The sequence below is a fragment of the Acanthochromis polyacanthus genome, chromosome 4 (genome assembly GCF_021347895.1).
Source record: "Acanthochromis polyacanthus isolate Apoly-LR-REF ecotype Palm Island chromosome 4, KAUST_Apoly_ChrSc, whole genome shotgun sequence".
Classification (NCBI taxonomy): Eukaryota; Metazoa; Chordata; class Actinopteri; family Pomacentridae; genus Acanthochromis; species Acanthochromis polyacanthus.
In genome coordinates this window covers 40,253,747-40,266,525 of record NC_067116.1, presented here as the reverse complement: position 1 = coordinate 40,266,525, position 12,779 = coordinate 40,253,747, and the positions used below count along the sequence as shown (strand labels likewise).

At 42.2% G+C, this 12,779-nt stretch overlaps 1 protein-coding gene across 1 annotated transcript in view; it reads right to left on the bottom strand.

Annotated features, from left to right (window-relative positions):
- Positions 1-12,779, bottom strand: part of sema6bb (sema domain, transmembrane domain (TM), and cytoplasmic domain, (semaphorin) 6Bb) — a 155,130-nt gene that overhangs the window by 42,207 nt on the left and 100,144 nt on the right. Inside the window, 4 exon segments of the mRNA XM_051947179.1 lie at positions 3,502-3,642; positions 6,015-6,194; positions 7,689-7,838; positions 8,419-8,550. Of these exon segments, the coding sequence (XP_051803139.1) occupies positions 3,502-3,642; positions 6,015-6,194; positions 7,689-7,838; positions 8,419-8,550 (603 nt within the window).

Here is a 12,779-nt window from a genome sequence, read left to right as displayed (position 1 = left end):
TTTGTAATGATGTGTGGTTGAAAAAGGTTAAAAAGTCACATCTGTGTCAACTCTAAAGCAAGGCTCCCACTATAACGTGTTGAATCAAAAAGAATTTCTCGAAAAATCACAGAAAGCCAAACAGGATTAAAGCCCACTGAAAGGAAATCCGTACATCAAACCGTATCCATGCTGAACAAAAATTCAAAGCGCTCGCAAACACTGAAGGTTAAAGAACCAAACCTGAAGCTGCTGAAGCGTGACTAAGAAAATCTTGAACCCAACCGCACACAGTAAATTAACTCTCGTATTCACATCTAAACACACTAAAGCACACCTCAGAAAACAAGTGAGCATCTCCTTAACGTGCTCCGGATTACACGGCTGTGTGAGTCACCTGGTTCAGCAAACACACCGCACGCCTCGTGCTTGCTGGCGTGTGCGTGCAGCAGTTTGCGTTAGTGTGTCAGCGGACCCCAACGCGGCCACACAGCCACAGGGCGTCCACGCTCAGTAAAGTGTGCCAGGCAGGAAACAGAGACTCGGCGTTGCGTGGGTGTATGCAGGTGGAATAGCATTACTTCAAATATGAGCATCTTTATGTTTAATTATGGGGGGTTGAGTGAACTTGCACCTTTTTTTTATAAATGCCCTGTTGCACATTCATTTAACACCTGAAAGCTGCCAAAATAGCTGAGCAACTTTTTCACAGGGCCTTCTGACAAACTAAGTGAGAACTTGAAATGGAATAATATCATGATAGCACATCTACTGCTAATTACACCTTATTAAAACTCATTGCGACTCATGGTGTAATAAAATTATTGAACTAGTGCAGGAGTTTTTTTACATACTGACTATCTTCTGGTGCTGCATAATCATTAGTTTTTGCAGAATAATATACACTGGAATGTCAGTAATTAATATCACTCTGCTAAAAGTAGAACATAGTTTTGACGGTATTAGTATTTTCAGACTGTTTAATTCCAAAAACATATGGGTTGGGTCTACATTAACATTTAAAGCCAATTATTTTAGAAAAAGTATAAATATAAATGCACACATACACACATGCAAAAGTAAGTAAATAATAATAATAAGAAGAAGAAGACGACAAAGAAGAAGAAGGAGAAGAAGAAGAAGAATGAAAATAAGTTTAAAACAAATAATATAGGCGAGGGGGGAAAAAAATCAAGAATGAAAATTAAGAAGAAAAGGAAAGAAAAAAAAAATATATATCCACACTCACTGACCACTTTATTAGTTACACTTTGCTTAAAAGTCTGGAGCCCCTTTTGGTTTCATACTCTCAACTAGGTGATGGAAACATTCATCACAGATCTTGTCCAGATTGACATGATAGCATCACGCAGTTGCTGCAGATTTGTCGGCTGAACATCCACGATGCCAATCTCCCGTTCCACCACACCCCAAAGAAAGGCGGATTGAGATCTGGTGACTATGGAGGCCAGTGGAGTACAGTGTCATGTTCAAGAAACCAGTTTGAGATGATTTGAGCTTTGTGACATGGTGCATTATCCTGCTAGAAGCAGCCATCAGAAGACAGTACACTGTGATCATAAAGATATGGACATGGTTAGCAACAGTACTCATGTAAGCTGTAGTGTTTTAATTACGCTCAATTGGTACCAAAGGGCCCAAAGTGTGCCAAGAAAATGTCCCCCACCATTAGACCACCACCACCACCAGCCTGAATCATTGATAAAAGACAGGATGGATCCATGCTTTCATGCTGTTTATCCCAAATTCTGACCCTACCATCTGAATTTCTACCACTGAAATTGAGACTCATCAGACCAGTCAACGTTTTCCAATCTTCTATTGTCCAATTTTGGTGAGCTTGTGCAAATTGTAGCCTCAGTTTCCTGTTCTTAGCTGACAGGAGTGGCACTCGGTGTGGTCTTCCGCTACTGTAGTCCATCTTCTTCAAGGCTGTACGTGTTGTGTTTTCAGAGATGGTTTTCTGCACTCCTTGGTGGTTATTTGATTTTAATTTACTTATTTGATAGGGACGATGCAGTTTAACATAGTTCATCACTAAGCATTAATCTGATGTGCTGCACAGAGAGTTTATAGCAAATGCTAATTTCCAACTCTTGTCCCAAGATGGGCCTTTAAATATAAAAGTCAGAATATTTAACATCATAAAATAACAGTGAAATAATTACACAAACCAGTTCAAAATAAGTTAATAAAAAAAACATGGTAAACTAAGAATGATTACAGCTCTGATTTGCTTTTAGCCAGCACTTGACCTTCGTAGAGAAGGGTTTTAAATCTATGATTAATTTGATATCGGTTGGTAATGAATTCCAGAGTTTAGAGCCTCTGAAAGAGAAAGCTGACTGTCCAAATGTTGACTTACATTTTTGTATGCTACAGTTTCCATTCACCTTGCTTCTTGTTACTCTGCTGCTGTTTTATCTTTGAATAAATTTGGATAAGGGTTCGGGGGCAAGATTATTAATACATTTGAAAACTAATTTGAGTTACTGTTGCCTTTCTATCATCTCCAACCAGTCTGCCCATTGTCCTCTGACCTCTCACATCAACAAGAGAATTTCATCCACACAACTCACCGCTCACTGGATATGTTCTCTTTTTTGGACCATTCTCTGTAAACCCGAGAGATGGCTGTGCGTGAAAATCCCAGTAAATCGGTAGTTTCTGAAATACGAACCCTAACCCCCTTTCTTCCCCATTTGATGCTCAGTTTGAACTTCTGCAATTTGTTTTGATCACTGCCTAAATGCACTTGGTTGCGGCCATGTGATTGGCTGATTAGCTATTTGTGTTAACAAGCAATCGAACAGGTGCACCAAATAAAATGGTCAATGAGTGTACATATGCACCCACATATTTCCACACATATGCACTACCGTTCAAAAGGTTTGGGGTCGCCCAGGCAATTTTATGTTTTCCATGAAAACTCACTTTTATTCATGTGTTAACATATTTGCACAAGGGTTTTCCTTTCAACACCATTAGCTAACACAATGTAGCATTAGAACACAGGAGTGATGGATGCTGGAAATTTTCCTCTGTACCCTTATGCAGATATTCCATTAATAATCAGCCACTGAAAAAACTGCTTTTCGTTCAAAAACAAGGACATTTCTAAGTGACCCCAAACTTTTGAACGACAGTGTATATGAACATTCCCGAACACACACGTACACTGTATGGCAGTTGAATTACTTTTAATTGAAATGCATGGAGCTTCAAGGGATATTTAGCTATAACAGACTTTATGAGATATTTTGTCAATTTAATACCCCACTATATCAAAATTGACACATTTTAGTATTTTGAAATAGTTAAAGGGTTATCATCCTGCTCAAAATGCAGACTGACAGATGCTATTAAGATTTAGTATTGGCTTATTATTGCAGGAAAAGTCTGGTTTTCTACTGCTAAACCTGGTAGAGCTTGTGCCACTTCCAAACCTTCCCTGTTGCCCTTTTATGTACATGTATGTGCAGTGTTTCGGTGCACACTTACTTCATGCATCTGGAGTAGAGCTGGCATCGAGCCACCGGCACTCTGACCACACAGGACGGGAAGGCGAGCAGCAGAGTGTGGCTCGCCCGGTCCAGAGTCAGAGACAGCAGCTGTCTGGCCTGCGGAGAGTCTTCAGCACACCTGCATCACAGAACAGGCACACATAAAACAACAAACGCATTAGGCAATTTCAATTACCAGAGCGAGGCTGCACATTAAACCTCTGACCTCACTCGCATTTCTCGTGACTCGATGTGAAACACAACCAAACACAAACAGCTTTATGAATAAGAGCCGTAATAAAGCAGCGAGAGGCCGTCCGTGTTGCCGTATGTTACGGTGTCAACCCAAATATGCATTGTGCTGATTGTCCAAGTTTGAGGGGTCGGGCGGCCGTCAAACACAGCAGCCAGCAGCTGAATCGGTTCTAATTGGCACTTAGAGCTACGATAGCTGGCACTGACCGTCCTCCATGCAGCAGATTTATACCTTTTTATGCACATGTGCACTCATGCATCAGTTGTATCTGGATGGTTTATGGTAATAACATTGCGGTGGGCCCACAGTCATTAAGAAGAATCTATCATTCTGCTGAGGCCAAGCTGTGAGTCATTCTTCACAGCCAATATCACGAAAGGCAGGGGGAAGGAGAGAGAAAGGGAAGAAATAAACAACTAACAAATGTAGGGCAAATTAAAAAAAAAAAAAAGCAGAGAGAGAAAGGGAACTTCAGAATCAGGCACAGGGAACAAACATTTCTCTGTGTCAGTGTTACATCGCTTTCAGGTCATTTCCTGGTTCATTGTGGCAACCGGCCTATCACACATCAGTGATTTTGATCTGTGCTGACTTTTTACAAAGATAAATGTGCGAGTGTGCAAGGGGGGGATTTATTACGGCGCGCAAGACACTTCTTTGTCTGTGGATGTAAAGGTGAGGTTGAGGGTGGCCTGGCCTGGAGCTACAAATGATGTGGCTGAGCTCTGTCTCCTGATTAGCCGGCCGCCTGCTGTGATAGCCGGGCAGCCGCTGACCTCCTGGTGGGCCTCACCATGCATACCAAATTAACCCTCGCACACTGGCTCCAGGACACACCAGCTTATTCATCACACTCTCCCCTTTGCCATTGCGATCCTCCCTCGCTTTGTCTTATCCCAGACAGAAATTGGTTGGAGGAGATGGAAGAAGACAGACGGATTGAGAGTCTACAATAGGGACAGGGTGTGTTTCCAGCCAGTTGGTTCAAGAAATAATACTTTGTTTCTACTTATTGCAGGGAAAAAATTGGCTTATATATCAGTGAATGCAATTACCACAACAGAGAGCTAGTGTTTCGAAACATGTACTTTCTTTTTAAAATGCCTCTAATTAGCCACGGTGAAAGATAATCACCAGCCAAATCTGTCTGCATCTGTGTGACAATTTCCTTTCCCCCCCCACCCTGCAGTCGTTTCACCACGTGGAAGAGCGAATCGCAACAAAAGACAAAAAGCAAAAAAAAAACTGAGAACTGAAAAGGCATTGTACCCAGTTTTCATTACATAATGACGAAGCCTCAAAGCCGCGCGCTTCGTGTAAAAAATGCTAATTAGTTCATTCCAATCTTTTGTCTACATCCAGATTCAGCAATGTGATTTAACTTCAGACTAAAGATAAGAGGTCAATTTTCCTGACAGAGTGTAACTTTGGTCAAGATTAATGATAATGTGGTTTATCTTTTTTTTTCTGATGTTTTTCCCCCTAATGCCGTTTTACAGTATGTCTCAGTCTCATTAGAAGATGTTAAGATTTCTTGATAATGAATATTAGCCGACATTCCTCTCTGCCTTTTTTCTGCTCTCCACACGAGGAGTGCGTCGTCTCGGATGCAGCACAATTATGTGTTTCACGCAGAATAGGTGAGGTTCTCTGCATAATTCAGGACACGTCATGTTTCCAGGACATATCATACTCCTTTTTTTCCTGCTGCTTTTCTAGGCGCATCACACCACCAGCTCCCCTCACTGTGTATACATCAAACCCAGATGTCACTTAACCCCTTCCTGGCGTGGATGTTACCGCTGTTTGTCTGCTATCTGTGAGCTACTGTGCTAAAAAAAAAAAAAAAAGCAAAGAAATGGAAATATGAAGCTACAGCCTGCAGCTAGTTAGGTTAGCTGTGCATAAAGAAAATTAGCAGTCTGGCTGTGGCAAAATGGAAAAAATTGCATCTCTAAAGGTTACTAATTAACGTGTCACATACTAACCTCATAATTAATGGCAAGACGTAGGAGGAGAAGAAAATATTCAGGCACATAACCACATGTGAATCCACACTGTGTCAGTTTTACACTTTGGTTTTTGCAGGGAACGCACAAATGTGTGTAAATTAATGGGTTTAAATGGTGATTTTTCAGCCTTTTCACATCTAACCGTCTCCTGACTGAAATTTAAACCAACACACACAATATTATCATTTAACTCTCAGTCTTTTCCGTTAGCTCAACGGTCCATGCATTGGATTATTGTCTTACTTATCGGGGTTGAATCCCTCCAGCTCCTCCAGGAAGATGTTGCTGTTGGTGACGGTATTGTCCTGGTTGGGCATAATGAGAAACTTGAGGATGGTGCCTCTGCTTGACCCCAGGAACAGAACTGTGCGGTTTCTATAGGGCCCGGCCTCCGTATCCACCACAATCTTATTCAGCTGGTACCTGAACCGCAGGAGGGACAAAAAACTGCATTAATGCCATGAAGCTCTGCGCCTCATTTGGAAAACGTCTCATTTCCCGTGAAAGCTAAAAGCACGGCGCAGTAGCTCCGGGAGTCCAGTTTATGATTTAAGTGCATTACAACTGATTGGTTTGGGTGCAAAGTACAGACTCTTGTGAATTTGAATCATAACATGCCATTTTCTCTTGAGTCGCTGCAAAATGAAATGAATTCCACAGAGGAGAAACCGCTCGTCAAATTTGCATAATAAACTAATTACGGCAGACGTTTCAGTCATTAATAATATCAGTCAAGTAAATGGGCTTGTCCTGGAACAATAGCAGAGTGCTGCTGAGCTGCACACGGGCCTGTGAGTCAATACACGAGAATAGGAGCCATGTTGTGTCGGGTGTTTAATATTCCTCATACATCCAGTCCCTGTAATCCCCCAGTGGCTGGTCGACAGGGGGACTCCATACGGTAGATAGAGAGATGGAGAGGCATGCATGTATTTATGTGGAATTTGATGTGCCGCAGCTGCTTGCCTGCAAACACCGGCTTCAACACCAAACCCGGATAACTTCAGGTCTGCAGCCTCAGAAGACATTTCGTGCAGCTTAAGTGGAATTCAGTTGACTCTTCTAAACTTTTATCACAAAAATACAACATTTTTACACCACTGACTTGAAATGATGAGCTCAATTTATGTACGCGCTGGGTTAATTCAGATTAAGATTCTAAAACAAGCAAACAACAAGACAGTGCCTGAGCGTAACTGTAGAAAGACCTTTATTCGTCTCTCCTTGCCACTAATGAATATTATATTGTAGGGAAAACAAATGGACGATGCTGTTATGCAAATACATTCTATAGATCCATTTTGAAATCTGTCAGATTTGTTAATTAAGAATCTGCTTCCTCGTTATGTTGATAAGAAATACAACTGCAGCGCTACGATTCTTTCAGAATCTATTTGCTGCTTCAAATGAGAATTATATGTGTGTATATTAGGGTTATAACTTTTTGATCTTTTTTTTCCAAAATCAAAGTCCTGCATCATGATTGGATGAACTTTTTGGTATAACTGAAGAAACTAAACTCCATTTTCAACACTCTTTTAAAAAAGTCCCCCCGAAACAAAAAAGTATTAAATACACATTACAGCCAATGATATGAAATGCGAAACCATGCTAAGTTATCACAAGGGCCATTACAAGTCAATATGACTGATAATGGATCAATGATAAGTTGTACTGCCATCATAATATACTGGAGTATCAGTTTCTATTCTTGCTTGTAATGTGTATTTAACACTTTTTTGTTTCGGGGGGACTTTTTTAAAAGAATGTTGAAAAATAGAGTTTGGTTTCTTCAATTATACCAACAAGTTCATCCAATCATGATGCAGGACTTTGATTTTGGAAAAAAAAGATCAAAAAGTTATAACCCTAGTGTATATATTCATAATTCAGTGTTTTAACTGTGCTAAGCCTCACCTGACCATCGTTCTGACAATCCAGGGTCTTTGTCCAAGCGACGGGACCGCTTCATCCATCAGAGGATGGGTCTTGACAAAATTCAGCATCTCATCGGGGAAAGAGTTGGAGGAATTAAACCTGGATCCTTGAACTGCACAGCCACCAGGTCTGAGGGATGACAAGATTCAGCACGTTGAGCAAGTCGAAAGCACAGAATATTTCTGAATACTTCTGCCTCTCTTAAGACATAATTACATAATGCAGGAGTCTAGACTGTCTGAATGCCTGTATTCTGTTTTATCAGGAGACTGATTTGATTTACTGAGAAGAATTTTACTTCTGGAGTATTTGGCAACGTGATGGATAGTTGTATGAGTTCAAGGCATAACTTTAGGTTGGAGGAGAACGAGCTGCATCCTTGTGAAAATGGATTTTCCAGCTCTATGTGACTTTTAGTTCATTGGACAAATTTCTACATGTTGAAACACTATCTGCAGTATCTTCCTGCATTCTCCATGACATATGTGTACAATCAGTCTCATTTCACCTCGTTAATGAAACAACAAAAGCACTCTTGATTTCATCCTTTTGGTATGAATTCTTACACATGAGCTGCACCCTGAAAAGCCCACTTTTGTAGAGCAGCACTTTGGCAAACTTCAATAAAGTTCAAAACGCTGCTTTCTTCTCATAGTTCTTTGATAACAACCTGAACGCAGGTGCATAAATTGATTACTGCCATCTGCACCTTGGCTTTGGGATGACTTCATCTGGAACAGGAGTCCAAATGGATTCCGGTGATTTCTGCTCCTTAAACCTCCCATCAAACACTGCAGCCAGCTGCTCCATGTCAAAGGCACAAACCGCCGAACCCGGGATGCTGCAGAGAGAGAAGACGGTGAGACAGAGGTGGATTGAGACACTTGGAGCTGATACAGAATGACTGCTGGTAGGTTTTACTTTCCAACAAGTGTGGCGGAATAAGTGACAGAAAAAGAGGAAATAAGGTGGATTATAGCTTAGACTGAAAAATAGACTGTGAAACTGGAAATAGGAAAGAAGTTAAAATATAGAAAGCCAATTGTGAGTGTGAAAGAGGGACAGACACCCAGCGAATATGACAAATTGGATATGGGCTGCTCATATTTTGACATTCAATGCTGGAGCACAAAGGAAATTGTTACTGAGATGGAAAGAAAAACGGGGGGTAAGACAGACGCTGTCAACTCCACGGCCAAAGAATAGATATGAGGCGGATGCAATAGCTAGATTAGGCTCATGAAAAGATCTTGGCTGGAATTCTTGGAATATAAAATGAAATAGGAAATGAGTCACTGAATATTCTGTCGTTTTTGCGAAAAAAGAGGAGGGGACGGTTCTCGTAAAGGAAACAAACCCAACAAGATGTTCTTGTAAAAAAGCCCGGTGCACCTCGGAGCCTGTTTAACTACTCATGAACCCAACACCGGAGAGCTGAGCAGCTGCTCTGAGAACACACAAATAAACACAATACAGATACAGCTACACAAAGTCAGACTATCTTTTGTGAGGCTGATGGTACATTTGTGTGTCTTGGCTGCAGAAAGGAAGCAACGACAGAGACAGAGAAATAAAGAGAGCAGTGTCAGGATGAGATAAGAAATGAGTTTTGAAAAAAACATCCCATGCTTCCTGCTCCCAGACTCCCCTCTCTGCTCCGAATGTGTCCTCATCAATGACTAATGTTGTGCGTGGTGTGAGAGCTAGTGACTAAGTATTGATACCTTTGAGATACACAAACCCATGAGACTGAGTCACCTGCAACCTGCTGCTACACTCCACCCACACAAACCCCGTCTTGCTTATTTCCTTCGTTTTTTTCCTTTAAAAACTAAATGCCCAGCTGGTGGTTTGAGGGTTTGCGCCGCCTGTGCACCCACGATTCGAGCTGAGAGGTGTTTCTGTCGAGTGCCCCTTTGAAAGCCACAAAAATGTTTGTTTGGAGAGGCAGTGCCTGCAGGCTGGATTTGGGTTGCAGCGGGGAGCCGTGCTCTCCTGATGTGCCATTTGATCAGGTCACGCCGTCTCCCTCAGTACTTATCATTCATAGGCAGGGATGTGAGTCAACCCCGGCCAGCATGGCGAGGCTGCAGGCGTATCTGTGGACGATACGCCGTCTCTCTCAGGACTGCAGGCACCAGATGTTATGTGTGACACGTCTGCCAGCTCTGCACCGCTGCCAGGTTTGCTTCCTTTTCTCTACCTCGCCTTTTCTCTCTCGCTGCAGGTCACTGAGTTTGCCCCGTGTACAGCTCTGTGTCTAACAGAAGAAAGCCAAAAAAGGCCTCGGGCTGTTTTCCCCTCTCAGAATTCTCTTAATTATTCTCATTTTCACTCTGGCGTTTGCTCTCCTGCTTGGGTTTCACAGTCTACACAAATTTCACTCCCAATAATGTTCTAAGTCAACCTTCACACTCGAGACTACATTCGTTTGAGTTTTTTTTTTGTTCTTCCTTCTCTTGCCGTCTGCCCAACAGAATTCGTCCTTCCATCACTCTTTCTCTTTGACTGCGGTTGAGTAAGAGGCTGTCCGAGCTAGACACATGTGGTGTTTGTTTGAGAGGGCTGCTGTGGAGTCTAAAGTGCTTCCTCTCTGTTAGCGAGCTCACTGACAGCTTGAAATAACGCATGAGGAGAAGATGAAGAGGAGGAGAAGACGGTGAGAGTCGGAGGAGGCCTCAGTGTCAGTTCTGTAATTTTAATTAGGGGTTTAACTCATAAATTTGGGAATTTTTTTCATATTCATGAGAAATGTGAAAGATAAAGAGCTCCCACATCAGGGCAAAATCACTTCTGTTTGTTTGACTTTCCAAGTGAACAGCAACAGTAGGTCATTGTATATTTTCTTGCAGAGGTTTTCACAGGTTTTCTTTGTTGGCTTAATTCTAAATTTTCCTCCCAACTTTGCATCGAACGAGAGGGATTTCAGATATGTTTGTTTCAGGAAAAATCAAACAAACAATGTGGCCACCATGATGGAATAAACGTTGCAGCAGCCGTGGCATGCAGCTAAACTAATGACCCTTAGTTCAATTAAGCTCAGATTTATTTTGTTTGCTCGACAGAACAAAGCTCCAAGCGGCATTTTCAAGGGAAAGTTTGACATTTCTGGAAATGCGATTATGTATAAGATCTCATATCAGTACGGTAAATATGCAGCTGGAATTAGGGCAGGGGTTGCTTAACTTGGCATGAAGGATGGAAGGGAACAGCTTGCAGAGCTTCATCTAAAGGCAAAACAAATCTACCATCCAACACCTTTACAGTTCACTAACACAGCACATTCTTGGTGAAAATCTAAAGGGACACAGGGGTGTATAATCAAATTTAAGAATTTCTTTCGAATGAAATAGAGAAAGATGCATGAAAGACTCAGTCATGTATCAGAAATAAATCTATTTCTAACCCGTTATATGGTAAGTCACTGGTAGAATGATGGACAGCTCACTTCAAGTTCCAAAATTCGAACATTTTCTGCATTTTGTTGAGCTTTTATCCACGTTTAAACTCGCATTTAAAGTTATGTGATGAAAAACTATATAAAACCGCAACCTTTTCATCTTTTTGCTTTCATTTATTCTCCTGCCAACATCTTCCTTCATCTCCTTTCTGTACAACCAGCCCAAATTCTCATACTATTTTTTTGACCTTTCCAAAAAATGGGTTGTTTCTCCTCTCTGTACCTTGACTGACCTATGTGTACTATCTAACATCTCTGCAACAACACTCCATTTGTCTTGTGACATGCCTCTGCTGTCAAGTACAAGCAGTGTTCCTCTACCGTAGCCTTTTCTCTAGCACTAGCTAGCTACCTTGTTGTATTTTTCTTTGCCTCCTCTACTTGCAGGCCCGGGGGGTCTAGGCTGCACATCTGTGCATCCTCCTTCAGTGCCACGCTTCCCCAGGCATCATAAAACCTGTTCTCCTCCTGCTCCTCGTCCTCCTCATTTCCCCTCGGCTGCTTTTTCCCAGAAGGACATCCTGCTGTCTGACCCTGCCACAGTGGATTCTTTACAACCAAAACAAACATGGCCTCCCGCTCTCCAGGAAGCACTTGATTTACTTTGCTTTGCACGGGCTATTTCCCCTTGCATTCCTACGTCACTCCATTAAACCTAATGAGCTCATGTCAGTTTATTCCAGAAGACATCTCAGCTGCCAGAACAAAAACGAATAAAAAAATAATGAGATTTGTTTGTTTTCGACACCAGTGATGGTAAGGCTTCCATTTGACATTTCGCTGCATCTCTAGACACATATCCACTTATCTGAGTTGCTAAACAAACCAGAAAAATACTTCTTCACCCGAAAGGTCTCATATTCAGATTCTCTCTCTGAGTTTGTTGCTGTTCCCTGTGTCTCCTTGAACTCCCAAGCATCAGGAGTGCAGGAGGTGCTCAGTGGGAAATCTGAGCTTTTCTTTCATCCCTTCTTCAAGAATACTGACCTTGGGATTCAGAGGTGCATGCACAAAGGAAATGATAACCGGGGGCGATAATATACTGTGCAAATACAGACTAAAGGATCCCATAAATGCAGCTTTGTAGTAGTTGAGAAGCAGAGGTATGTGGCTGTAAAGTTAACTCTCGAGTATGTGAGCAGGAGATGAGTAACTTCACAGTGGCCAAGGATGGAGAAGACGGTATAACCATGACTCCATCCCCTCATTCCCATACTATAGTCCAATATATGCTGCACGGGGCCGAATGGCAGCAGAGAATAGCTATTCCTCCACTTGCAGGTTCTGCTTCACACTGTGCTCGCTGCACGCCGCTCGCCAAACCAATTTGTCTGGCAAGCACTTAGCCAGCGTGGCGCAGTGGGCCACACGGGGACCGCTGGGAGTTTTGCAGCTCACCTCGCACATTCTCTCTGCTGCGTTGTGTTCATTTTCCTGCATCACACATCTCCTTATCCGTCCATCTAAACCTCGCTTTCTCTCCGTCTTGCTGGCGGTTATTTAAAATAAGACGGAGGTTGCCCAGGCGGCGTCGTGTGTGTCTGTGTGTGTTCAGCTGGTTCTCCTCTGTCGGTGAGCTGTAAATGCCGCTATCTGGGAACCATTGTAAG